The sequence below is a fragment of the Tuber melanosporum genome (assembly GCF_000151645.1).
Source record: "Tuber melanosporum whole genome shotgun sequence assembly, scaffold_27, strain Mel28".
Lineage (NCBI taxonomy): Eukaryota > Fungi > Ascomycota > Pezizomycetes > Pezizales > Tuberaceae > Tuber > Tuber melanosporum.
In genome coordinates, this window is record NW_003298941.1 from 71,889 (window position 1) to 99,622 (window position 27,734).

Sequence of the window (27,734 nt, forward strand, 5' to 3'; positions counted from 1 at the left end):
GGGTCCACCACAGAAGTCATGCGCGCCCCAACATGGTGTTTGTAAACTCGTGCAGGCGTCCAAAGAGTTGGAATCACACAAAAGCACCAGCAAGGCGTTGGTGGGGCTGACCGAGTCTATAAGTGTCTGACTTGAGGCTGTTGTTGTTTGTCGTGGTTGCCGATGTCGAAGATGGTGAGCGGGTGGTGGTGCAGTTCGGGTTGAGAACAAAGAAACGAAACGGAAGAGGTGCAGAAAAGGCGTTTTTGTTTACGCAAATTCCTGCTGTCGCTGGGGCAACGCTGCGAAGTGTCAGCAGGTAAAACGCAAAGCCGAGGTGCCAAGTCTGTAAATTCACACCGGATATGGTTTAGCTCAACGGCTTGCATAGGCCCTGGAACTTGCTTCTCCCGGCTTGGCGTGTAACCAAGGGTTTTGCCTCTTATCACGCAACGGTTGTCTCGTCTGGAATCTGGGCGTTGTCCCCTCTGTCCTCTTTCCTCCCGCCTTATTACAACCTCAACCGACCTCAAACCTCTTCTCCCCAACCCTCAAGAACTATCACCAATAGTAAAATCAATCCACAGTCCATGGCGTCCGGCTCTTTCTAAAGCTCCGGCTTAGAGGCCGTTGTAATCCCCAGCAAAAACACGCCAACCTCACCGATCCACTTCAACTAACAATTACCAACCCCCTCCCTATCTCCCCCCGCTAAGTTACACGGATACTTCTGCCCTCGTCATCACCCTTCCGGGCCAACAGAATGCCGGCGAACAAGGTATCACGGACTGCCCAGAACTACAAACAATCCAACCCAAACGGTACTGGCAAGGACCCCGATCAAAATGGTGGACCTAAACTTCCCCCTACTACTCCAGGGAAGAAACCCAAACGTGGTTCCATAAGTGCTCCTAAACAATCTGCGATGACGCCCGTGCCTCCTTCCTTGGACTATATCAAAGTTCAAGAAGATGAGATTGAGGTATTGAAGTCCATATTTATGGACGATTATGAAACGGTTGAAACCTCAAGGGCTTGGAATGTGAGCAATATACTTATCTGTGTTCTTTTAGCTTTGAGTCCCCAAGGTGGTGGCTTTTCGAATTCATATATAATTTCTAATGGATATACCTCTTTTGCGTAGAAATCAAATCTAGCCTTCAAAATACGTCTCAAAGCTCCCTCGGATGAGGAAATATCTTGTGTCCTCCATGTGACTTTTACAGCTACTTATCCTAAAACTGGTGAGAAACTCGCGATTAGTCGTCATCGTCGATACCCTACTTACCTGTATTGATTTTAGCCCCTGAGCTACGTCTTATACCATCCTCTGCCATCCAGCCAATTCATATGGAAAGGCTACAATCCCTGCTTTCGCAATCTCTACGGAAGAACTTGGGACAGGAAATGATTTTTGATATCACCACTGCGATACAGGACGCTCTAGAAGATATCGTTCAATCAAATCTAGTCGATCAGGGTAAACCCAGTCTTGATGAGGAGCGAGCACTGAAGGCAATGGAAGCTCAACTTCTTGCTGAACGGGAATCAGAGGAAGCTCGCAAACGTGAAGAGAGAATGGAGATGGAAGCCCAACGGAAGCTGCGGGAGGAGATAGATGAAGAAATTCGCAGACAAAAGGCGAATGCCAAACAGTCTCACGAGAAACGAAGGGCCCCATCAATAGACTACGACGAAGTAGTAGCCGATGATTGCATTTTGTTTGATCGGGTCATTAGTATCAAGCGTGGATACAATGCTGCCCCTATTCTGTTTCGCAAGGTCTCAGGAATGGTTAAGATTGCCACTGGTCCTCTCATGTCTGTGTATACTGTTCACCCCGTCCTTGCCCCCAGCCAAGAGAATGGCCTCCCGCTGGTGCTTAAACAGGCGGATGTCCCTGATTTCTTGAATGCGAAGGGTATGGATGGGAAAAAGAAAGTACAAAATCTGGAGTTGGAACTGGACGAGATGAGGGGACTGAGGCATAATAACGTTGTAGAAATTTACGGCAGCAAGGTTTTCCGCATCGACACTTTGTCAAATGGTGGCTATGAGAATTCATCTGGCTCTACAGGGGGTTGGCGAATATCTATACTTATGGAATACTCTAATAAGGGAAGCCTGCACGATTTGCTGGAAACCGTGGGCCAACTTAGTGTCGATATTGTTAGAGCATGGACTATCTCTTTGATAGAGGGCTTGGATTACATCCACCGAATGGGAACGGTTCATGGAGGGATCCGCGCCCAGAACATTCTTTTATTCCGCGACAGCTCGGGTGACTCAACCATCCCCAAACTCACGGACATAGGCTACACGCTAGCGTTACGGGAGATCATAGGCAACGAGCATGGGCATCCTGAAACCTCGACGGCTGCATCAGCAAAACCCGTTTCTTGGCTCCCTCCAGAAAACGCGAACCAGGTAAAAGCCAAACAAAGCAATCGCAAGACAGACATCTGGAATCTGGGTATTATGATTCTCCAAATGTTATTTGGGCTCAAGGTTGTGGATAAATATTCTTCTCCGTTCGATCTTATCCATAATATGGACCTTTCGGATTCCTTAAAAGATTTTCTAGAGAGGATATTCAAGTCGGATCCGAAGAAGAGACCTACCACCTTTGATTTGCTTCCTTCTGAATTTCTGAGAAGCAGTGATCCTATTCTCGTTCCCGATACTCCATCTCCTGAGCTCTCGAAGACGGACTGGCCCGTGTCAAATACAGGAAGCTCCAATCGTCCTCGTCGAGACTCCACTACTATAGGGAATACTAGTAGATATGCTAATGATTTCACAGAACTTGGGCGATTGGGTAAAGGAGGGTTTGGCGAGGTGGTTAAAGCCAGAAACAAGCTCGACGGCAATACCTATGCTATCAAGAAAATCACAAAAATTGGCCGCTCCAAGCTGAACAACATCCTGCATGAGGTTATGCTGCTGAGCAGGTTGAATCATAAGTATGTGATCAGATACTTTACCGCATGGCTAGAAGAGGAAGACCCCAATTTACAGGCACTTTCTGAATCATCCGACGGTGAGGATGATTATGATGACGATGAAGACAGTGATGATAGTGGGCCTGCTGTGTTCTCTGGAAGCTCTATTGGGGCGGAGGATGAGGATGAAGGGAGTGATCGTAGTGGAAGTGGCGATGGCATTGAGTTCACGAACGGAACTGGTGGTTTGGATTTCATAAGTGGGGGTGGATATTCAGATGTCAGCTTTGAAGATGACAGTGATGAGCCAGACGAATCGGAGGACGAGGAAGCAAATGAAGAGGGAAAAGAGGAAGATGTCCTCAAAGCTATGAGAAACCGCGATGGAAAGGGCCGGGCACCCATTGTTAGAAGGAAATCTAGTAGCGGGAAAAGCTCCAGGTCTACCTTATACATACAAATGTCGCTCGCCGATCAACTGGTAATTTTTATCCCTTACATCCTCTTTGCCAATTGTGCCTGCTGACGTTGCAAGACCATAAGAGATAAAGTCCTTAGCGGCTTGCATGCCGATGAGGCCTGGAGATTACTTCGGCAGGTTCTCGAGGGATTGGCACACATCCATGGACTTGGGATTATCCATCGTGATCTCAAACCCGAGAATATATTTATCGATTTAAATGGGAATCCGCAGATAGGAGATTTCGGGTTGGCTACCAGTGGACAGGTGTCAAACAAGGCCAACCAAGCTGAATCAGATGATATAGATCTAACCACCAATGTTGGAACCATTCTCTACGTAGCTCCGGAATTAAGGACCACCAAGGGCCATGGAAAATACGATGGAAGGGCAGACGTAAGTTTTCCGTATCTAGCTTTGATTTGATATATTTTATTTGTCTGACGAGATGAGTTAGATGTACTCTCTTGGGATCATATTCTTCGAGATGTGCTACATTCCTCTTGTCACGGTTATGGAACGTGGGAAAGTCATTGGAAAGCTCAGAGAAAAGGAGGTCAACTTCCCGTCTGATTTTGCAACAGACAAGAATGCAGTCCAAGTCTCTATCATCAAATCGCTACTCAGCCATGATCCGGCTGAGCGGCCATCGAGCATGGATCTGCTAAACTCTGGGAAATTACCACTCAAGGTCGAAGATGAAACTATGCGTCAAGCGTTACGAAGTATCTCGAATCCCGGGACTCCTCATCATCAGCAGGTTATGTCTGCGCTTTTCTCTCAGAGTACCAAGGAGTACAAAGACCACACCTACGATCCTGGGAAAAGCATCCTCTCGCGCCACGATATTATCCTCCAGGGAACGGTCAGAGAGCGTCTCATCGAGATATTTAGGCACCATGGAGCTGTAGAAACCACCAGGCCACTCCTACTCCCCCGAAGCAAGCTTTACAACCGGGATGTTGCGCAGCTGTTAGACCAGAGCGGAACAGTCGTACAGTTGCCGTATGATTTAACATTACCCCATGCACGATCATTGGCTAGGCAAGAGACTCTTAGTCCAAAAACCTTTACTTTCGGGACAGTATACAGGGACAACCCAGCGGGTGGTCAACCTCGAAGCCATGGAGAAGTTGATTTTGATATTATTAGCTATGACAGCCACGATCTTGCGCTCAAGGAGGCTGAAGTGATAAAGGTTATTGACGAAATCCTAGATGCTTTTCCTAGTTTGCGTAAAGCCCAAATGTGCTTTCACATCAATCATGCAGACCTTTTGGATATAATTATGGAGTTCTGTAGGATCAACCCAGCACATCAACCTGTTGCAAAGGAGACCCTGAGCAAACTCAACACTGGTCAATGGCTTTGGCCCAGGATTAGAGATGAACTGATTATCTCTGGATTAGGAATCTTACCAACTAGTCTTGACGACCTTGCCAAGTTCGATTGGAGGGACGAACAAGAGAAAGCACTTAGCAAGCTAAATCTCCTTCTTCGTGGCTCAAACCTAGCTGATAAGGCAAAAACAGCCTTCGCTCATATACGCGCTGTGATCGGATACCTAAAGCAATTTGGCATCACAAGGGATATATACGTCAGTCCCCTTGGAACCTGGAATGATAAGTTCTATCGTGGAGGTGTTGTTTTCCAATGCGTTGTTGACTCCAGGAAAAGGGATGTCTTTGCCGCAGGCGGTAGGTACGATAGCTTGGTACAGAGCCATAGACCAGCCGTCCGAGGTATTGCAGAGGAAACTCACGCCGTCGGGTTCAACTTAGGCTGGGAGAAGCTCTTCACCTCTGTGGCTCGTTTCCAAAAGAACTATGCCAAACCGCAACACAAGAGAGGCGAAGATGAGAACCTCAGACCATGGGTGACTAGGCGCTACGATGTCCTTGTAGCTAGCTTTTGCAAAACGGCCCTCAGAACTCAGGGAATAGCAATATTGCGGGAATTGTGGGCAAACGGTATCAGTGCAGAGCTGGCAGGTGATGCTTCCAGCCCAGAGCAGCTGATCAATAGTTACAAAGGAGACGGCATATCTTGGATCATCATTATTAAGCAGGGCTTTGGTTCTTCCCTAGACGGAGACCGCTGCTTGAAGGTGAAGAGCTTGCTCAGAAAGGAAGATGTCGAACTCAGAGTCGCAGACATGGTACCGTATCTGAAGAACGAGATTATTGAAAGAGAAAAGAAAGAGAGGTCTTCCACTATTTCGGGAAGCCCGGGGGTGCTGGCGGGGATGAAATCCCTTACCAGACACCCCAGCTCCGGTGGTGAAATACCTGGGCGTCAGGCAGGAGATGACGGTGACGCGGGCGTGAGGATTCTCGCGAGTGATCGAAAAGGCAGGAAAATTAGCAAGGGTAACATTATCAGTGCGGGTAGGTTCATATTTACTCTAACCTTTTCTCTAGTGGTGCTAACTACCTCACAACAGCTCAACGCGCAGCATCTGAACTTCTCACAAATTTCTTCCGCGACGCTCCGATTGCCGCCATCGACGTACGAGATGACATCCTCCACGCGATCAAATATGCAGGCCTTCACGACCAAGAGGCTTGGCGAAAAATCATCCAGGGCTCCCCTGCCGTCGATAGGAAATACATCTCCCAAGTCCAGGATCTACTTGTGGACCTCAAAGAAAACTCCCGGACCAATGGATGCCTCGTATTTAATTACCGTACCGGGGTGATTGTTTTTTACCACTTGAATTGAATCGAGCCCAGCTCAGGTTAGGAGCATGGTGGATGGAGTGCACATGTGTAGGAGGTGATAGCTGGATTTGTGGTATCTTTTTTATGATTTATTTCAAATTCTCTACTCTGCTCAGGTTTTCTTTTTGCCCTTTTTCCATTTCCATCTGGTGTATCGTAACAGTAATGGGGCGATGTGTGGCTCCTTTCTTTTCTCCCCCTTTTGCGTTGTAGCACCGTAGGTGCTTTGAATACCCCTCCATCTGTAATCTGTCGCCTGGAGTTCGATATGTATCATAATTTACCTTTTTCTCTCTGCCATGTTCTAAGGGTTTGGCATAAGTTGAGTTGCAAGGCATCGCGGTTCAGTGTTACTTGTGTGAGCTCAATATTGACGAGTGATATTGTGTGCGTGAAGAGGTGTGGGTTCAGTGCTGTCAAACAATAATATTATAATATTATGGCAAGCTATTTATTACGTGGGCTCATCTATCACCCAAGTGACAGCACAGATGTTTTCTTTTTCCTTTCTCTTTCGCCAGAAGCCATGTTTCATAATGCCGAACCATCGTTCAATACAATTTATCAGTAAAAGGAAAAGAAAAGGCTGCTTGCTATTCCGCATCTGGAGAGTATCCACGAACTAATCCACCTGCAACGCGGTGAACCTCCTTGACCTACCGGAGATGAAGGCCTGCTAAATTGACCAACCCGTGAATCTTTAGACTAATGTATGCATCCAACCATCCACCATCGTATCTACCCCAAGTTCATTTACATCCACACACGCACAAGGAAAGAAGAAAAAGGCCCAAACTCCAATCCACGACAAACACGATGAGAGAAAGTTTTTGATTTTTAAAGAAAGAACATGCCAAGGTAATCTACTTCTTCCCAGCCCTGGGGGTGGGCATAAACCTCGACCGTGCATTCCCAGGTGTGCCCTCATTCGCTCCGAAAATGCCCGAATTGCCACCCCTCCCAGCCTTCAAATTCCCCAGCAGCCTCTGTCCGGCAGGGGTCAATGCCGTACGGGGGGTGCTCTTGAAAGTGGGGATCTCTCGCCCCTTACCGTTCCCACCCAAGGGCGTCATTCTCGGTGTTGTACCAGTGCCGCCTGCGGCCGTAGCGGCCGTAGCAACGGATAACAGAGGGTTGACCGGCGCGCGCTTTCCCTTTGCGACCCGATCCACCATCCGATGGTGCAATAATTCACGTTTCGGCGTCGGTGCGAGTTTAAAAGGTGTGGGTGTCGCCGTTGAGTCTGATATGGAGGCCAGACTTCCCCAGGTTAGAGGCGGGGCACCGAGCTCGCTAGGTGAAGGGCTGGGCGCATCGTCGACGAAGGAATATCCATTGACTCTTGGCGTTTCGATGGCGCCGAAGCGGGACTCCGACGGCAGCGGGCGGGGGTTTCCGGATATTGCGTCGCGGATTACGGAGCGGGTAGGGGAGCTCGGGAGTTTCTGCAGCTGAGGAGCGGGCATGCGTGTGTTTGAGTATGCGATCGCCTTGGGTGGGAGTTCCCTTTCTGTGGACGACAGGGTGGGGGGAGGTGGAGGGGAGAGGTCGGGGGTGAACATGAGGCCGTTCTTCGGCTCGGCTTTCCAGGTGTTTGGGAAGGGTTTGCGGTCGTCCTTCCATGCGAGGGATTTCGTCGGGCCACCTGCTTTCTCCTCGCTCTCCGCCTGTGCTTTCAGGCGCTTTTGATGCGCCTTCGTGCGGAAGCCGGGGATCTTGTTGTCATTCCAGAGGAACGCGTACGCACTCCGTTTCTTCTGGTTCTGCTTATCAAGTAGATCGTTGAACGAGGCATTGTCTTCGGACGTGTACTTCGATTGGAATGCATCTAAACTTAAGTGCTTCTCGTAAACCGGCTTCTCCACCCCCTTCTCCCCGCTATCCTCCGCCGGTGCCATGGGATTACTCGATGCAGTGGGCGTGGCGGAAAGCTCGCGGAACGCTCGCGGTGTGGGTGTAGCGAGACTAGTGCCCCGCCGAGTCCGCCCGATACGTGGAGTCGTCATTACCTCTGTGAGTTTGCGCCCGGCCTCGCGGATCCATTCTGTATCGTGGGAGTCGAGAGCGTCGAGGTATTCTTGCTGGTGCTTCGTCTCAAGCAGGCCGGGGAAGAAGTCGCGAGCGATGATTTCAGACTAAGCCTGTAGTTAGCTTCCCGGAGTCCTAAGGAAGGGGGATCCAAGTCTTACCAAGGCATCAGTGTACCGATCTTCATCCAGAACGACAGGCGGCCGCTTGATCCTTTTTGCTGGAGGTGGCGGTGGCATGAGCTCCATGTCAACCTTGCGGGTCAGTGCTTTCGAACTCACGCTTGAAGATGCCATGGTTGTAGTTGTGGTGGTGAAGGTGGTGGTGGTTGGAAAAGTACAGTAGGAGTAAGTACGGAGGGCTGCTCTCAAGGGGACCGAGAAGGATCCAAAGCCTAAAATTCAGGCAAAGGCGCACGAAAGGTTGGAAGAAGATTGAGTTATCCTACCGTTTTTGGATGTGGCGTCAATGACTAGTCACGTGCCTCATCATCCTACAGCCACAATTAACAGGAAGACTACGCAGGGGTAGAACAATGTGTCCTCTTCGCCTCTTTTATTTTCATTGTAAGCTCTCCTGCCCACTACCTCATCTTGACACTACTACCACAGACCCTCATTTCTCTAAATTTCTCACTCTTCACTCCGCTCGGAAACTGCAAGGAAAACAAAGGCCTCGAGGCAAAGATACAAAAATACAAAAACCATGGCTCAATCCTCCGACGTCTTCGTCGTCGTCCCCATTGAAATGGACCCATCCACCAAAGCTATCCAAGCTCTCTCCTCCTCAAATGACCCCCTCCTCACCCGGGAACTGGAAGCCCTCAACAATCTCCACCAAAATTTAAAATCCGCTCCCGGGATCACCAACGGTATCCCACCTCCACCCACCTCCGTCGGGCCCAAACTATCCACCCAAATCGAACGCATGCGCCAAACCGGCAACAATGCCTTCCGCAAACAAAACTATGCCGAAGCGGTCGACCTCTACACACTCGCCATCTCTATGGCACTCAGGCGCCCTCCTTGGGAACCCAGTGCGCTGTTGAGGGAGGAGTTACAGCAGCTATATGCGAACCGTGCCCAGGCGCATATCAGCATTAATAACTGGCCCGAAGCACTCGCGGATGTGAACGCTAGTATCGATTTCAAGCGGGTGGGGAATCCGAAGGCGCATTGGAGGAAGGGAAGGTGCTTGAAGGAAATGGGGAGGTATGAGGAGGCGAAGGAAGCGTTAGAGTTTGGGTTAGAATTTGGGAATGATCCTGAATTGGCGAATATGCTGAAGGAGGTTAATGAAGCTCTTAGCAAGAGAAAGTTGTAGTGGTACTTTGCTTTTGAAGACGGCCGCCCGGTTAGTGGTATGTTCGGATGGATTCCGAAGATCTGTCTGTCTTTTTTTTTTTTTTTTGATGCTTGATGAGCTTTCCAGAGCTTGTCTACGTGAGCTGGGGGGGGGGTTTACAATTTCATGCATTTGTATGATAGTTTCAGTTCAAGGCGTTTAAATTATTACCACTCAAATACAAGCACTGATGGTGCCAGGTTACTCTAATCACCAGAATTCGAAAAGCTAGAGGGAAGGTAAAAAATCCGCAGTACCCTTGAGAACGTTCCCAATGCGGGGGACCACTCAGAACTCGGCAAGTGAGGCTTAGATAACTTAATCCATTTCATTTTTCTCTAGCCCTATTAAACTGTGTAAATACAGTCGGATGACAAAAATATTTCCGAACCATCAAAAATTCCCATACATACTGCTTAGCGGTAACAACATTTCCTCCTCCCCCACCCAAACCAGATATAGAAAGCATACAAGAATGAGTATGAATATTAAATGCAGGTAGCAGAATACATTTATATAAAGAAAATAAAAAAATAAAAATCAATACTTCGTATACCACCCATTGGCAGCGATGACTACACAAACTCAAGAAAGCATACTTCTCCACAGACTTTCCAGATAGTTTGACTCTAGCATATCCCATACGAGTGGAAGAACCTTGGCGAGACATTTCCAAACTGCCTCTGGCCCTCCTTTTGTATCCCCAATGTCGGGATACATTATTTGCATTTGTTCCTTCAGTCGATGCTAAAGATGTTCAATTGGGTTCAAATCGGGTGAACATGCCGACCATTCCATCATATCTACTCCTTGCTCCTCCTCCCATTCCTTTACCACCTCGTTCTTGTAGACCCTAGAGTTATCTTCCATGAATATAGGCTCAGCACCGGTCATTTGTTGAACCCGTTCAAGTACTAGTGGTAAAATGTTGCATAAAAGATCAAGGTAGACAAATCGGTCTACAGACCGAACAATTAATGGAACAAAGGTACTACTGTATGGACCCCAAAAACATCCCCAAACCATTAACTTTACTTCTGGCACCTTTTCATAGGTTTGAATGCATTCCTTATCCCACTTTTCATATGGGGTACGGAAAACCCATACATTTCGTGGATTCTTACTCTTTTCTATACTATATTCATCGCTCCATATCACCTGCTTCCAATCCTCCTCAGTCCAATCTGCATAGCATAAGACCCAGCGCAAGCGTGCAGCAGCCTGGTCCTCTGTTAATTTCGGCCTCTTCTTCGCTCGTCGTTTTTTAATGCTTGCTTTTGCCAAAACCCACTTAACCATTCGTATACTGACATGTAGAGTCACCGTTTGCGTTAACTCGCACAGAGGCTGCTGTCTATCTGCTTTCGCTGCTCTCAGGAGCCTTCGCCGATCACGCTGGTTTACTTTTAGGGGGCGCTCGGGTGTTGTGTGGTCATGGTGGTCATTTCTTTGCTGTCACCGCTGAATGAACTTTCGTACAACCGAGTCCTGTCTTGGATATGTCAAGTGTGGCAAGATTTTTACCACACTTTGGTAAACGTTCCAGAGTCCAATAATTTCCCCTTTCTCAATATCTGACAAGCACCCAATTCCTGGAGTCTTCTCTTTCATTTTAGGTGGCGTTCTGGCAATCGAAGTTGTCAGTTGACATTGTGTGGTTGCCACCTACGACAATTTTTTGGAAATATTTTTGTCCTAGTACTCTATATTGCCTTCCTGTTTACCAAGAAACAGGTAAATTCCCATATAAGTGATAAACCCCCCACCCCCCTAAGTCTACGTATGATTTCAGTGTGATAGCAAGGAGATCTATCAAGCCATCACATACCAGCTGGTGGTACCATTAGTTACCTTACTCCCCCTTAGTAAGAATTTAGAATACAGACCCACCCCCCCTAGGAAGTCTCTCCCAAGAGGTTATATTGTCCTTGTTGGAATAGTTCCTGGTTCCAACTGCAGGCTCTCTTGCGGATTTTGTTAAATCCATTATAGTATTCCAACCATTTGGGTCCCCTGGTTGAATGCTGGGACCTTTGCAATACGGATCGGCTCGATATTTGGAACTGCCAGACTGAGCTGTGCCCCAACCTCAAGCTCGAGTGTGTCCGTAAATGGAATCTAGAGGTAGAGTTGAGGAGTTGAGGAGTTGAGAAGAGAAGGAACCAAACTTGGAAATGTTCTGTTGGTGAAAATTGAGTTTCTGTTTGGGTGTTGTGTGGGAACTAGTGGAAATGATCACGACCCCAATGCAATTGTGCTGCTGGCATAAACTTGGTAAGTTAGATATCATAAGTAAGAGTTTCGGTCTGCCACTGATCCTTCCTTTAATCTTGCGGTTCTAAGAATTTGGGCGGGTTATGTCGAACATCCCTAAAACCAGTGCTGCAGTATCGTGGGAGCAAATGTATTTCTTTCAAGCGAGCCGTATTGTAGCGGTCTATTGGGCGTATATAAAGGTCCGGGATGGGCTTTGTGGTTGTGAGGATTTGAGGAAAAGGGGGAAACTTGAAAACTTCATAATAATATTATTATTATTATTTCTGACATTATCACAGCACCACCTGCCGCAATCTTCCGGGTCTGGGGTGCGACCCCTGTACTCGTACCGCAACCCTGATAGCCCAACCCTGATGCGGCTCTGTATTATCACCATTATCACCCCAAATTTTTTAACAACTTGCTTGTTTCCCATAACTTTTACAAACCTTCACCAACCTACAGCCCACTCACCACCTACCACAATGCCGACCGAAACAAAACGGAAACGAGAATCCTCCTCCAAAATCAATGGGCCACTTCCGGACTACACCATCACGGTAGCGCCCACTAGCGATTACCCTCCAATTCTCGGTTTGCCTCACCTCATCCCATGCATCCGCAAACTAACGGAGAGGGAGATAAACAGCTTCATCACATGGCATATCCATGCCACCAACTACTCAATTCACACCTTATGCCCATACAGCCAACCCGCCCGCCAAAAAGTCCCGGAAGGCAGAGGAATTCCTGCTCTATGGAGAGACTCCTAGAATCGGGTATGAGGGTCGGGAGATGTCCGAAGACGGAGAGTATCGGAGGCATTACGTTGGCATCTTCAATCCTGAGACGAACGGTATCGAATTACATGTTGCGCCGAAGCTTCATTTTAGTAGGATGATCAAGGCGCATATCAAGCGTGATCGGTTGGTTGACGGGAAAGGTGTTGTTATGAGTGTATGCAAGCCTCCCTCCGAATTGTGGGTTAGGGGGGGATACTGATTTAGGCCGGGAGAAACAGAACGTGGATTCGAGAACAGCCCTAGGTAAAGAATTCGGTACGAAGAAAAGCCAGAAGAGACTTCGTGAGCTCGAACTCAACAAGATTGATGTCTCGGATATGGGCAAGGACATCACTACCTCGATTGTCTCTCAGGTGGAAGCAAATACCAAGGACATGCCCACCGCGACGGAACTGGGCAACCAGATCCGCGAGAATAAGCCTATTCCAAAGGTGAACCATGACGCAAAACACCCTAATGAGGTTTACAACCTCGAAGACATCATCGGCTCCGACGAATATAATGTCATCTGGGTCCGAGAATGGGAGAGAGGTGAAGAACTGAGGAGGTATAATTCACACATATTTCTACGACCCCCTCCCAAGTGCAAATGGAATAAGGGCCAATAATAAAGCAGTAAATCCTCCTTCGTCCAATCCCGCATCCGCAAACTCTCCGAAGACAAGAACAAAAAGCACACCCGCCCTCTAAAAATTCTTCGCTACATCTCCTTCATGATAGACTTCTACCTCTTCCAGCAGCGCGGCCGCGGCCGCCTGCCCGCCATGGACCGGGTGAAGAAAGCCCTATCCATAGACCACGTGATAGCAGAGGGCTTCTTCAGACGCTTTACCGAAAAAACCATCTCCGGCGAAGGGGGAAGCGACAAAGAAACATATGCCGTATCTCCCGCACTTGCGAATAAGATCCTTTACCACATGGCTGTGCTTTGCTTAATGGTAGACCAATACGACGTGGATATCTTCGAGTTGAAGAATGATCTCGGCGTGCAACCTAAAGAGTGCCCCCCCTTAACCACGATAGTGGTTGTGTGATTCATTGCTAATTGAGGTTTTATTCTTGTGTAGGCTTACCCTAGCATTTAAAGAAGTCGGCTGCTCGATCCGAGAATTAACGAAGCCGCAGTACACCGCCATGAAAATGACGAAGGCGGAGGCCGCGCAGCATAAGAGGGCGGTGTTGAAGATTCCCTTGGAATTCCCGAAGCCACCCACTAGGAGGGCTAAGGCGACCGGGCGGTAATTCAGGTACCATGGAAGTTTTTCATAAACGTAGGGAGGGTAATGGGGAGGAGGAGCTTAGAAATTTTGTTTCTAGTGTGGGGGTGGTGTACTAGTACCGTATGTAAGTTAGTTTGATAATATCCTTTCTATCAAGTTTTTTTCTCGTCCGCTCTCGTAACCGTGGTTTCCTTGGCTTGTGGGATGGGGCAGGTTTTCGGGAAACTGTGGTTCTAGATAGTTGCCTATAAAATATCATAGCTCTAGATATGGTGTGGGAAAACTAGATTGTGAAGCTAATAGCTATCGAGTGAGATTACTTGCCGGTGTGTATTTATGTCCGAACGCCGCAATCTTTGTATGCCAGAGGGTTATATCGCGCTTGGGCGGTCTCCAAACTGCAGTTCCCCTTCTACAGGGCTTCTATCTCTCTTCCCACAATGTTGATTCCAGGATAATAAATTGATTGAATTGATTCCAGAAGATATGATACCACATCCGCGTCAGGAGTGAGCCTTCATAGGCCAGCCACAGCAACATATCCTCCCTCCCTTCAACAAACATTAGAAATTATTAGCAATCGCAAGCATTCGCTTCTCTCGCATATTTGCATTCCTTGTGTATATACCACTTTCAACATTTCTCCATCCAAAAAACACTCTAACTCAGTGTCCCTTGCTATTCCACCCCACTCAACGGACGAATCCAAGAAGTCCTCCTCCACTGGACCTCTCCGTCCAAATGCAAGCACCGGTAAACCCCCGTGCCGGCATGCAAAACTCCATCTCGTACCATTTGCGTACACTTCGTAGAATTGTGGTGGAGGCGGATAGCTGTTCTCTCATTGTCCCACCATCCTAATGATCAAAAAAAAAAATACCCTCCCGCGAAGTATAGCAAATGGAATGGAGGGAGGACAAACGCCCAACTCAATAGATGTCGCGCAAAGCAACATGATTTGAATTTTTGCGCGTCGTATGATACGTAGCTCGGGCACCTTGTCCGGTCCTGTGATATGGCGTTAGCTCGAGCTGCTCCTCCTTTCTATCAGATTCTCCGCAGATGATGATCAGACATCCAGAGCAGCCCGAGTTCGGAGATATTTTGCTTGCTGGCTGCGGAGGGGAGGAAGGCCACGTCGGGTGAGCCAGCTACCGGACTCTTTGCTGGTGCCCTCTATTCAAAAGCCAGGAATCGGGTGCGAAAAAATCAATCACGAGTGAGACACTATGATTCTGTCTTTCGTTCTCAATGATTTATACCTCCCTGTTGATAACAAATAGCTACAGAGGGACTAGAAACCCATTTCTCCCGACCCCAAGTCCATTTAACGATACCCACCCACCCCAACTCCCAAAACCTCTGCCTCAAAGCTGAAAGTCGAAGCTTTCTTAGAAACCAGTATTACTAGTACGGTAGTACAAGTACCTGGCGCAAAGCATACCTTCCGTGTTCGGCCACAGAACGATGAAAATTTCGCATCCCGTCCGCTCTGCGGTAAACAAGCATCGTATCGACCGGTTAGTACTACAGTGGGTGACCATGTGGGAATCCCGGTTGCTGAACTCTTTTACAATCTTTTAGGTTTTTTTCTTTTTTCCTTTCCAACCTTCCTCATAGAGACTATTCTCCATCCTTCTTTTGTCTGATGGGTTTGCAGAGGTTATGTTATGGTGGCTACTCGGGGGGGGGAGCACTTTTTTTATTTTTAGCTTTCGGAACACAAGTTGCTTGCTTTTGCGTACGGTACGATACGGTTCTGTATCAAATTTGTCTCAGGAAGTGGATGGGTTAGAGGTAAGGGAAGAAAGGTTTTTAGCGGGAGCTACTCGTATTGCTCGTGTTTGGTATCGTCCCTAAGGGTTGGGCTGGTTAGGAGAGTCCGGGGATATCATAGGAATTTTTGTTTCGGGACCCCCGGGAGGTATATACTGTTCCGGACCACTAACCACGATGGAACAAATTGTGCTGGGCCATACCTTTCTCTCCACGCCCATAGCTTGCAGTGCAAGTACTCGAGTGTTTGTGCGGGGGACAGTAAACAATATCTCACTGGTGGGGGAGTTCGGGGGACAAACCTCTGTTGGTCGAGCAAGTCATATTTAGCGGTCGTGAATCCCGCAGGTCCCGGGCACTAGAGAGAATATCTACAATGTGAGATTTATAGCACCTGCGAAAAGCGACTGGGGCGTTCGGTAACCTGCAGAAGCAGTCTTCCATATCTTTAGCCATCTCCTCTTCACGAGCACAAAGTTTACGTTTTCCCGCTCCATTTTTTCATTGCAAGTCTGTTTAGATAGCATCGCAAAGGAAAAAAAAAAAGTGACAAAGCCTTAGAAACACGCTTCCCAATAATCAACTGGGTTCCCTCGACCGAGAAGTCAAACCCACTTCGGTTGTTTGAATCGTAACTTCATCCCTAGTTATGCGTTCCCAGTTATTTTCCTCTCCACGATTCCCAATTGCTTCCGACTCGAGACTCGAAGTTTTTTGTTGTTGTTGCTGTTGTTGGCAGTGGTGAGGTGTCGTCTTAATTTCGAAGATAAGAAGAGGGGTTTTTTTTAGGAAGTTATTTTCGGTGATGGGTAGGTAAGGGTGAGTTGTTGTTTATTTGCTATTGGGGAAGTTAGTATGTCGTTTGCCACAGCAGTAAGGTGAAGATGTCTATTGATAGTACGAACCTGCGAGCTCTAGTCTTTCTTCTCTTTCGCTTAAGACGCCTAACGCGCTTCTTTCTCCATTTAGCTATATGAATCGCATGTCAGTAATTGCTCGTGTGATATTGCTCAAAGAAACGGTGAGAGTGTGTGAGAGCCATACCTCTCATCGTGGAAGATGTAAACTAAAAAGGCTTCGTTAGTATCCAATACAGGCCCAAGGTGAGATTCGTGGGAGACTCACGTTATCTTGGCGATGATGTGTGGTGAGTGGAGGTGGAGGAGAAGGTTGAAAGGCCGATAAGGAGTTTAGGGAGTGTGGAGGTCTGTGTGGGTTTGCCAAGACTAGCTCTCAAAAGTGCTGTCCCACTGGGGCGAGGGCTGACCCTAGGGTCCCTCCCTAATTTCTTGACAACCTCGCAAGAATTGTGCCTATCATAAATGCGGAACGGTAGGTCGGGTAACTTAGCTGAGGCCTTACTCGCCCGAAGGTTGCCATCATAATCTAGGCGAAGTTAAGTTTGTCTCCGCAACATCAACGTGGTGGGCTCTACCATAGTGTTTAGATCTATCATACACATAGTCTAAATTCCTGCACAACCTTCCAATCATCACTACCAAAAAAAAAAAAAAGAGGAACACAACAACAATGGCACTGGTGAGAGCATTCTTTGCGGTGATCGGTCTGCTTTATAACATATATTAATAACTTCCGGAAATAGCGGTCCGCCCTCCAAAAACAATACATGACCTTACTCTCACACTGGCCAGCGGATCCCCTCCGCCCCAACCTGTCATTCCCCGACTTTCTGCGCAGGCGCGTCGAACAGGAGCTAGGCTCCCCACACCAACTAGAATCGAGTCCGCTATCAGCGGTAAGCACAGCTGTTAAGGAAGTTGAAGCGCGACCAAAGTTCGATGAGATGCACGAAAAAAGGCAATTGAATGCCCTTTCAAGCCTTCTCGAAGACCGATACAAGAAGATGGTATACTCTCGCCCTCGTTAAAGCCTCCGTGAACCTATATAGGAGCAGTAATAGTGACGAAGGCGGTCCACAGTATCCGGTTACAGATCATATTCTGGCGCCAAAGAGTCAGCCGGATTATTATAAGAAGCTGTTGGAAGAACTTGAGGTTGCTCCAAAGAGGTCTTGGTTGGGGAGACAGCTTAATTCTTGGAAGGGTTGGATTCGGCTGAAGTAGGCTGAGAATAATCGGCCTGCCGTGAATAATGTATTTGTAGCGTATTATGGCTTGATTGTCTTAAGGAGCTCTTTTACACCGCGAGTGATTCTCTCCTAAGGCATAAGAGCAGGTTCTGGAAAGTGGGATTTGCGCTGGTGGCCTCTCCCTCAGCTCCTGCTCCTCCTGCATCCTTTAAACTGCCCCTGCTCTTCATCTTTGGCGATCGGTTAGATGCCTGGTGATATACTTTTCGGCGCTAAGTTAGATTTCAATGGAGTAACATTTCACCACCACCCGTTGGATTCTGTTGTCCTGAAAACCCCCAATCTTTGGTGGCGCTGGAATTGCGCATACCGAGTGATCGGTTGTGATGTTCTAGGGGCGCAGGAAATTTGAACCCGAGATGCCTGTCAAGACTTCGATGGCCATCTGGAAGCTAGATCTCAGATCTTCAAATGCTTCACATGTAAGTACCTGTTAATGCAAGTAAAAAAAGGCAGAATGGTTACAACAAGCCTGTCCCAGTCATCATCGCCTATGATTCGAGAGGCATCACCTTTTCGGCCCTATTTATGGGTAATCGTTCTGTAAAAAATAAACCGGTAAATGCCATATGATACAAGATTTCGCAAGCAACAAACGTCATCATCAACTAATTTACAGTTGCGAGGCGAGGTAGTTTCAATGCTTAATGAGTGATACAAGTAATAATGACAATTCTAATCAACAGAAGCCAAACAGCAAACGCGAATAAAGAAAGGCAACCAACTAATACGGTATTTTGTAGGCGGTGACTAACAAATATCGCATGCCTCAAATTATGCCAAAGAAATCCCGGTACATAGGGTACATAGATGCGGAGAAGCGATAGACATATCAATGAGCTTTCCATCTATGCCCACCACCCTTCTGCCACAACCACAAGGCATCCGTAGAATATGCCTTAACACTCATATGCCCGCCAGTTGCCGCAGCCGCTTCCTCGAGTCCCTCTATAACCCTTCCTTCTGCTATACACTTCCACAACCCCTGTACAATCTCCTCGATGCTGTAGCCTCCCTGCTCAGTACCCCTCCCAAGTCTGTAAAGTATCCTCCCCAATGTCTGTATAGCCATGCACCTCTGGGTAGGAAACGTGGACCTAGCAAGGTGGGCCAGCTCCGGGACCGTATATCCGGCAGCGTTAGGCGCGGCTGCATGATGGTGGAGTCCCAGGTGGCCAGGGAGCTCGCGGGAAACACGGGGCGGGAGGAGGTTCCCCTTAAAATCGAAACGCAGGGATGACGCAGATAGGTCAAGTTGGGACGGGTGGTAGGATGATTTGTCTTCTTCAGACGAGATGGGTGCCATCCAGGCGAGTCTTGAGGGATCGGCAGGAAGGCTGGGAAAGTATTTTGTATGGAGCTTTTCGAGAAATTCAGGGGAGTCGGGGTCGAGTTCGTCAATCTCGGCTGTTGCAGTGGGTTTTGGGAAGTGCATGTTAACTGAAGGAAGAAGATTATCGTCATCAGCCGCTGGTGGGGGGTCGTTCTCGAAAGTGACTTTCTTTGTAAGCTTTGGGCGGTCACTTGGTCTTTGTTGACCTTCTGAAGTTGGATTGGAGCCCGGCCCAGAATTCAATCCGTTTCCGTCAACTTTCGAGTCCTTGAAGGAGCCATGAACTTCCCCGTTACCCATCTGGGGTTTTTTTAGAAATCGCTCAATAAGGCCAGCAGGCAATTTTTCCATCAACTCCTTTCGCTCCTTCTCAATGTCATCTAGTGACATGTTCGCAATGAGTTGCTCATTTTGATCACTTATAATTTGCCTCTCCGTTCGCTCTGGAGTAAGGGTGTCTTTCATCTGGTTTTTCGGGAGAGTCCCCTGTATTCTTTGTCTGAATTTTGATGGACCACGAACCCGATTTCTATGCTCGGGGAACCCAGTGCTTTGAGATGCATTTGGAGGAAGAACTGGAGCTGTAGGTATGCTATCAGGGCTATTTTCCACAATGTCTCCGATGAGACTTGAACGAGGCCGGGGTGCGAGGGTTTGGTCGTTCTGAGAATCATTGCCCAAGGGTAGGACAAAACGCTCACCTGGAATCTCCATTTTGTTATCGTTGTTAGATTATCTAAGTTGGACTAAGTGGTCCTGGATTTGAAAGATTTCCGGGGCTAACGTGCGATAAGCTCACTCAATACATTGCCATGTTACATCATAAGCAGGAATCAAAGAGAGAAGTATGCCAAGATTTAAAAGAAAAATATGCCAAGACTTTCACGTTTGAGCCTCATATATCTCCTCAGAAATCGAGTGATCATTTGTGGACATCTCTGGATGCTGGTGTGAGGTGCTGTCGTAATACCTCTTTTCCCAAATCTCACCATTTCCCGCCTACGAGCCTCTCTTTTACATACCCTTTTTTCTCCTCCTAGCCCTCCACCATCCTTACTCCCTCATTTTCCACTGAGCCTCACTAGCCACTCCCATTTGACGGTATTTTTTAAAAAAAAAAAATCAGAAAAGTATTACTGTAATACCTGGAGCTAAAAGATGTCGATTTCTCTCCCAACCCGTCTTCGGCCGATAGTCCCCCACACCGCCAACCCGGTTAATGGAGAGAATTCTGGTATTGAAAATGTTAGAGCACTAGCTCTTGCATCTTCAGAATCTGTCAGAATTACCAGAGAGATCCATAACCAGGGTATCCAAGGTTCGGTCGCTCGAAGCCTCAATCCCCCCAACCAACCTGACATCCCTCACTTGATTGCGGGGCTTCTGTTGGTACAAGGAGAAAATGTCAAAGGTAATTCCCCCGTGTGCTGCCAATGCCATCCTCTTAGACCGTCTTATTAAAGATCTACCAGGATTCGAGGTATTTTTGAGGAAGGATCTTCTCATTGGAAGAGATCCGAATAAATGTAGTGTCTTTCTTGAGGACCTTACCATATCAAGACAACATGTCCGGATATATTCAGTCATATTTGAGGAGAAATCAGAACCACTTGTTTACTGCGAAGATATCAGTAGGAGCGGTAGCCTTCTAAATGGCAAATTTATCGGTACACATAGCAGTGTGCTACTCTCACATGGAGATGTAATCAGGCTTGACAAACATAATTCTTTCTGTTTCATTCAACCGAATGCTCTCAGCACGCAGAGGCCTATATTCGACACAATCTTTGAACGGGAGAGGACTAGGTTAACACCTAACTTTATGATCACGGATCGTGTTCTGGGTAAGGGTGCATACGGCAGGGTCCACCTTGCATGGGACCTTGTGAACTGTCGGCAGGTTGCCTGCAAAGTTGTGGGATACGGCCCAAACGTGGTTCAAGGGAATCCACGTAAGGCAAGGGATTTACATATGAGAGAATTCGAGATAATGGCGTCCTTGAATCACGTAAATATATTCCCCATTCTCTCTTCACTCACTCACTTGTACTAATACCAGTACCGTTTTGCTCTAGCCAAACATCTTGGCCCTTCATAGGGTTATCCGTACTGAGCAAAATATCTACATGTTTTCGGATCTAATCACGGGAGGTGATTTATTTTCACGCCTCGACTCGGGCCCTATGACCGAGATAGAGATTCTACCCATTGTCTACCAATTGCTGAAGGCTCTTGAGTACATGCATAAGCATAGCGTGGTTCATCGAGACCTCAAGGTTCATCCCCCCTTCGCTATCGCGTATAGGAGCACATTTTACTGATTTCAATTCCGTAGCCCGACAATATTCTGTGCACTCGCCACGCTAGTGGGTCCCGAATTGTACTTGGCGACTTTGGTTCCGCAAGATTCATTACACCAGCGACTACAATGCGGAGCCAATGTGGCACTTTGGAATACCTGGCCCCGTCCGCTCCCCCACCCTATCCACACTACGTTTTACTAATGAGATCTTAGGGAACTTATTACCCCACACTTAGTTCCCCTGACTATGGGATATGCAAGTGCAGTTGACTACTGGTCTCTGGGAGCTACTGTGTATACACTCCTAACCAATACCACACCAATCATAGGACCGTTTGCTAGGATTCCTACCAGACTTCAGGACTACGAACTGACTCGCCTGGAGGATAATGAAGAAGAATGGATCAACATATCTCCTGAAGCAAAAAACTTTGTTCGCCGACTTATGACCATTGATCCCAAAAAGCGGATGACCAGCGATGAGGCTCAATGTCACGTTTGGCTTGCTAGACATATGGAGGACTTGGAGGATCTTTACGAAAGAGCAACTAAAGACTGGGAGCCACTGGATAGGACTGACTTCAGAGTCGAGGAAAAAATAATTGACGAAAACTCTGATCCATTCCATAATCGTCCAGCCAGTTTCCAGAGCTCCATTAGCCAGATCCCAGATCTGCTATTTGAGGGTTCCCTCTCATCTGATAAATCTTCTGGGAAACCTAGAGAACTCGGACGAACTTAAATCGGGAGCAAATAACTTTCAGAGGAAGGCTAGAGAAAAAGAAAGAAAAAAACAATTTAAAATTTCCCCTTTGGTACCAATAAAAGCTGATTAGATACTAGATGGAATTTCTCTACAAGTACCCCTTTATCCCCCGTCGACCATTTGTCCCTTTTAAGATTCTTGCTAAGACTCGATTCAATGTACCTTTTGGGTTGTTATTTCCGGGCTTTCTCACCTATTTGCTTCCAGCCATTTTTTAATTGCGATATATTCCCGAGCTCAGAAGAGTGATTGCTGATACCCCAGTAATGAGGGATATGTTTCTTTTTGTGATACTTTGCTTCGGCCCGCACACAGTTGCAACTATTCGTAGTCAACTAAGGACTGCTTTCGGAAACTTTCTTCTCTACTTCATATCCAACCTAGCAGCATCCGAAAGGGCCATTTGTGGTAGAACAGAATTAAAGTCATAAAAAACCTTTCCATCATATGAAATCATACTGTGCTGCTATAAGTGCAAAGACTGATGAGTGATGACTTACCGGAATTCATTGCTGAGGCCATTTGAAGCCTTTTCTCACGGCCACGGATAAGGTAGCTTACTAGTGGAGTTTGGGAAATAGAGGAGGTTCTGAAGGAGATTATCTTCCCAACCTATTGCTAGTGTAACATGTATACTAGCTAATGTATTGTACTACCTATAACTATAGGTCACTCCTTAGTAATGAGCCGAGTCACTATTATCTCTGCTTCAAAAACATGGCAATTCGATACCAGCAACCGGGCATTGCTTCACATAGCATGACTTTAAAGAATTTATAATAAATTGATGGAGGTATGATACACTACCAGAATCAGCGAAAACAACACAACGGGCAAAACATGACCGAGAGCAACGCCGACGCTCGAGGCCTCGAGGGGGACACCTTTCCTAGTATGGGTTTACCAGGAGCCAGTGACACTTATGTGCCGAGGACGGATATTAATAAAGAGAGAAAAAACCCTGATTTCTTCTTTTTCTTTTCTTTGCCACGGGAGTTACCCTACAGACTAAAGTTTAGACGGATTGTTAGTTCAAGTTGAATTGAGAACCTTGCTTCCTACTCCCTCACATGGCCACAAATTCTCTGTCAAACATCCTTTCGCCACCGTGCTATCATAACAAATCACTCGTCTGTAAAAGAAAAAACAAGAGTTCAAAAGCTGTACAGCAAATATTGCACCAATTCGAGTGCTCTACGACATGTGGCTAGAACCATACGATAGCACATGTATGAGTTGGTCCGCCAGGACCTTGACACTAGGCTAGGCTATACCCAACGGTATCGACAAGAGCCGATAGACAAGCGCATGTCATCGTCTGGCGCCGGTACGTAGACGATCCGCGGCTATTTGATTGCTTCAAAGCACATCAGTGAAGGGGGCTGAATTTGAGTGGCTCTACCCGCCCTTGATCACTTTCCTAATATTTCTTCCCTCCGCCATAAATTCTATAACACAGCATCGGTCAATAGCAGCACAACTGACTAAGAAACCCTTCTCTGACCCTGAATTCCACACTCTTTAAGCCTATATAAAATTGGTGCGGAAGAAGTGCCGTGTACCGTCGGTTGTGGAAGAGAAAGAGCATAACGTAAGCCACATAACTAAGAAAGAAATTTAAATCGTGCAGCATGCTCAGACTCCGCTTCACTGTACAGGATCGCCCCCAAATCCACTCATCCCTCCCCCATTGTCGAAGACGAGATTCACACAGGGCTTCATGGCCCCGCGTTTTCCCGAATATATAGGCGGTCGGAAACTCTAAGTAGTGCGGTTATCTACGATACAGAAAGCCAAGACAATTAAGGGGGCATCTAGTTGCCAGGTAAACCGCTGTCCCGACCTCGAGCACAAGTCCGTAATATAGCCAAAATTTCACCATGAAATCTTACATAACCCCCCCCCCCAGCGGGAGTTAGTCCTGTGAGAGAAGCATACAGAACGCCTCGTCGGGGAGCAAAACCTAACCCCGAGATTCTCGCTATATCTCCAAAAATACCGCATCCAGACACTTGGAAGCATTATTCCCAGATCAGTCGAGTGATATTTGGTGATGACACTGAATAACAAACCCAACAATGCCAAGACCCCATCAGCAAGGGGCCTCATTCCCCTCTACTGCTGGCAACGTAACGTCATGACCCAGAACAAGAGGTGTCGCCCCTGCCTCTTCTCACCTTCTACTTTTACACGGCCGGGTTAATCCCCCAGCCAGGTCATCCGATCACACGGGTACCAAACAGAAGCGTATACATGATGGCAGTCTCAGCTACACTATCCTTTCTCACGGAGCAATTCAACGAGCGTGTCGCGGACAAATCTACGCGAGAGAAGTTCTACCATGACGTGGTAGAATTCTCATATCACCAGCCCTTTGTTGCGGTAGAGACCCTATCTATGGCTTGTTTTAAGGCCAACCTACTAACCGCGCGATGGTATAGGCTTTCGTGTTTTCGCAATTCATGTTCGCTCTACTACCTCTACTAGGATTCCTAGGATTCTCGCTCGGGGTGGTAATCATCACCTTAGGAATTTGCGGCTTCTGGATCGGTGTTGGGCGTATGTTGCTCCCTAATCTCGCGCATGGGTATAGACAGCTAATAAGCGCCAATAGTTTGTGTCCTGTTCTCGACGCTAGCTTTCACCGCAACCATCGCGACGGTAGTCTGGCTATGTGCATGCGCGAGCTTCTTGTGCGCAAGGTGGTTTATGCGACTGGTTTCCGGAGCACCGCCAGGAGTAAAGCAATACGCAATCGAGAGTTCAGACAAAATGAAGGAGGATAGGATTCTCCGCGGCAAATCTGCCGCGGCCAAAAGGCCGGAGCGAAAGCTCCAGGAGGACACCCCACCATACAGAGAAGCGATGGCGGTCGAGTCTACTAATTCCGCGGATGAATCGGGCTCGGATATCGATAGTGAAAAAGGCAACGATCAAAGGGTACTCACTCCGCCTGGAAACACGGTGCAATCTCAGCCGTTAGGAACTCTGGGTGAAGGTGAGAAGCTGAGAAGGGATATTGAGCGGAGTTTGAGATAGTCCAATGTATTGGCAAAGTGGGGACCGGGATTTGGAAGGCGTTAATGCTGTTTTTGTTGCTTCACTAATATCTCTTTGTGGAGTCGGTGGTTGTGAGGCATACTTTCCTACTGTACTCGAGTATTTGAAAACGGGTCTTTAAAATCGGATCAAAGTGCTCTAGTCCTTTGTGCGTCACTCTTCGGTAATCGGGATGGCGATCGTGATCTTCAGGGCCCACAACCCCAAACATGTCCCAGGCTCCCTTCTCAAAAGGGCAGGCAATAGAAAGAAAGAAGCTGAGTCGGATAATAATATTATTATCATACATGAAACACTTCTCTCGGTTTTAACGGGAAAAACGTCGGTCTCTTTTGAATTTCGCGACATATTTATTAAAACTCTGTGAGAATGTCCCTTATAATAATAATATCATAATAACAATTATTATAATGGTATTGTCTAGATATCCGCAAACTCACCCACGAAGCATGACGCCCCCAATTCACGTGCGCACCACCCTAAGAAGGATGCCATAATACGGTAGTTCCCCACCTCCTTTCCTAGTCCCTTCACCCTCCGCTATCCCCTGGCCAATAGCCCCGCTCACGGCAGATATTATTCGTTCTCGACTCAAAGCTGATCTCGGAGGTAAGTAGGTTACTCTAAGGTTAACGACTACTATGCCATGAGTTTACTGTGCCCTAAGTTTACCGATTATATGAATGCCCGGCGGAGGGTAACACGCACCCAGGATATCGCTCGTAAAAGCTCAGCAGAATGCAGGGGGGAAGATCTCCCGAAGCTAAATATGGCAACCAGTCACTTGTATCAGGGTCCATACGGGGTTTAGCATGGACAAGGACGGGCTCATGACACATCACTCGGAGTACCAAGTACTTGCATAATTGTCCGAATGGCTTATCAGCCAGCACTCATTAGTCATACCATCATGACTGTGCAGGTACCTAGGGTAAGATAGAAGGGCCCGGATTCTGGCATTCCCAAAGCTTGGATTATCGATCGACTAACGGGTGACAGCCTACTGTTAGATAAACACTCGCACTGACACCCCAAAGACCAGGGAAGTTTGTCGGTTGGCGCGTAACCCAGGCCGGTGCAAATGCTGTGTTAGTGTCCGAAACATTTTCCAAGAACAGAGAGGTTCGGTGGAGGAACATCCTATCACACAAGGTCCAGCGGCGGCGATTATGCAAGTATTTGTCTTACTCGTCGAGGATCCAAATTAAGATATCGTGAACGGCGGAGCCTCCATGGCTATTCAAAGGCGTGCAAGACAAGCTGAGCTCATAGGGCTCTATAACGATAATTGCTATTGGCGGGGAAACGCCTAGCGGACAATTCCAACTTCCGTGGTCTACCCGCTCTATTTACCCCTAAGGCGCAGAATTCGCAAAACCGCATAGAATCGCTCACGCCTTGATGATCTACTTCCTGGGTATATATACTCCACCTTCGCCCTCACTTTCCCTCCCGAGATCCAGGAAACTAGGTGGCGGGGGGCAAAGTGCACTTTGCGTCGTGACGTTGCATGACGGAAGACCACCATAATCGCAGGAAGCACACGATACCTGTAAGGTACTAGTACTGTACCCTACCTACACAGCCTGGGTAGAGAAGCCGCGAGCGGTGACCAGCGTCTAACCAACATGCCATTTAACACCGGACTGGGAAAAAGAGGAAAAGGTATTTATTATAAGGCATCATTACAGTAATGAAGCACGCGAGAGCACATAACTTGGCCAAAATGCAGTTAAGGGGGCTGTACAATCGGCACCCGTATGTATCCAGCAATGCCCATACCAAAAGACCAAAGAATTGCTGATGGGAATGGGAATGAGGGAATGTGTCACCCACAAATCAGATATTCCACCTGAATAGGCGCAGAGCCACAGATTCCGACACGGGCGCTTATAACTTTGTTTTCCCCCCCACTCTATATTCCCCCGTCCTCCCCTCAACCGCACAGATCCGGTGTCGTATGGGCAGGACCCCACGAGGTACTTGTACAGTGCGTCAATGTAGCGTTAACTTCCCTGTCTTATCGAGCGAGGGGGAAAGCCAACTTTGGGAGGAAGTATAGTATTTCTAGAAGCATTTTACAGCCAGCTTCTTCCCCGAGCGAAACTGACGGTCCCTGTAAGCTTAACTCTACCTACACGTGCTGGGAAGATACATTCCCATACCGTAGCCTGCATACAGGTAACTGTGATAATACCCTTTTCACCATACGAGGGAATGAGGTGACACAGCAACAAGGTAACCACACGTTCGCTCATAAATATCCTTCCCTCCTCCCTTCTTCTTCTCCTCTTCCTCCACCCCTTCTCCGGAACAGGCGGTTAGCCTGCCGTTTCAAAAGCTTCTCTTCCTCTCTCTCACGGAAGAAACCTAAAAGCATTGTCTCCGGGATTAGTATTTACACACCCCAAAGGCCATACTGTACTAGTACCTTGGGAGAAGTAGCCTAGGAATCGAGGAAAACTGAATTCACCACCTTAGTAAAGAGAGGGGGGCTAATAATCACATAGTCCACAATACCTACTCGTACAAGAATGTCGGACGAATATCCGAACCGCATGTTAACGTATAAGCAAGAAAGAAAAAAGCAAAATTCTCACTGAATCACACACAACCGACCGAACTGAACTGAAGG

The 27,734-nt window shown here is 47.5% G+C and overlaps 6 protein-coding genes; 4 read left to right on the plus strand and 2 right to left on the minus strand.

Annotated features, from left to right (window-relative positions):
* Positions 1-534: 534 nt before the first annotated feature.
* On the plus strand, positions 535-6,395 carry GSTUM_00006442001 (uncharacterized protein). XM_002838649.2 has 7 exons: positions 535-1,021; positions 1,124-1,223; positions 1,283-2,942; positions 3,084-3,402; positions 3,457-3,777; positions 3,839-5,768; positions 5,825-6,395. The coding sequence occupies exons 1-7, from the start codon at positions 743-745 to the stop codon at positions 6,100-6,102; spliced, it is 4,887 nt and encodes a 1,628-aa protein (XP_002838695.1). The 5' UTR covers positions 535-742; the 3' UTR covers positions 6,103-6,395.
* Positions 6,396-6,512: 117 nt separating this feature from the next.
* GSTUM_00006443001 (uncharacterized protein) lies at positions 6,513-8,425 on the minus strand (the record flags this gene model as incomplete). XM_002838650.2 has 2 exons in its annotated part: positions 6,513-8,236; positions 8,291-8,425. The coding sequence occupies 2 exons, from the start codon at positions 8,423-8,425 to the stop codon at positions 6,965-6,967; spliced, it is 1,407 nt and encodes a 468-aa protein (XP_002838696.1). The 3' UTR covers positions 6,513-6,964.
* Positions 8,426-8,751: 326 nt separating this feature from the next.
* GSTUM_00006444001 (uncharacterized protein) lies at positions 8,752-9,675 on the plus strand. XM_002838651.2 has 1 exon: positions 8,752-9,675. Exon 1 carries the CDS (start codon positions 8,835-8,837, stop codon positions 9,450-9,452), a length of 618 nt encoding a protein of 205 aa, XP_002838697.1. The 5' UTR covers positions 8,752-8,834; the 3' UTR covers positions 9,453-9,675.
* A 2,488-nt stretch (positions 9,676-12,163) lies between these two features.
* On the plus strand, positions 12,164-13,774 carry GSTUM_00006445001 (uncharacterized protein; the record flags this gene model as incomplete). XM_002838652.2 has 5 exons in its annotated part: positions 12,164-12,323; positions 12,379-12,686; positions 12,751-13,079; positions 13,149-13,532; positions 13,600-13,774. The coding sequence occupies exons 1-5, from the start codon at positions 12,215-12,217 to the stop codon at positions 13,772-13,774; spliced, it is 1,305 nt and encodes a 434-aa protein (XP_002838698.1). The 5' UTR covers positions 12,164-12,214.
* Positions 13,775-18,470: 4,696 nt separating this feature from the next.
* GSTUM_00006448001 (uncharacterized protein) lies at positions 18,471-19,685 on the minus strand (the record flags this gene model as incomplete). Its single annotated transcript, XM_002838653.1, has 1 exon — positions 18,471-19,685. One exon carries the CDS (start codon positions 19,683-19,685, stop codon positions 18,471-18,473), a length of 1,215 nt encoding a protein of 404 aa, XP_002838699.1.
* Positions 19,686-24,243: 4,558 nt separating this feature from the next.
* GSTUM_00006449001 (uncharacterized protein) lies at positions 24,244-25,226 on the plus strand. XM_002838654.2 has 3 exons: positions 24,244-24,421; positions 24,481-24,598; positions 24,654-25,226. Exons 1-3 carry the CDS (start codon positions 24,293-24,295, stop codon positions 25,076-25,078), a joined length of 672 nt encoding a protein of 223 aa, XP_002838700.1. The 5' UTR covers positions 24,244-24,292; the 3' UTR covers positions 25,079-25,226.
* The last annotated feature ends 2,508 nt before the right edge of the window (positions 25,227-27,734 follow it).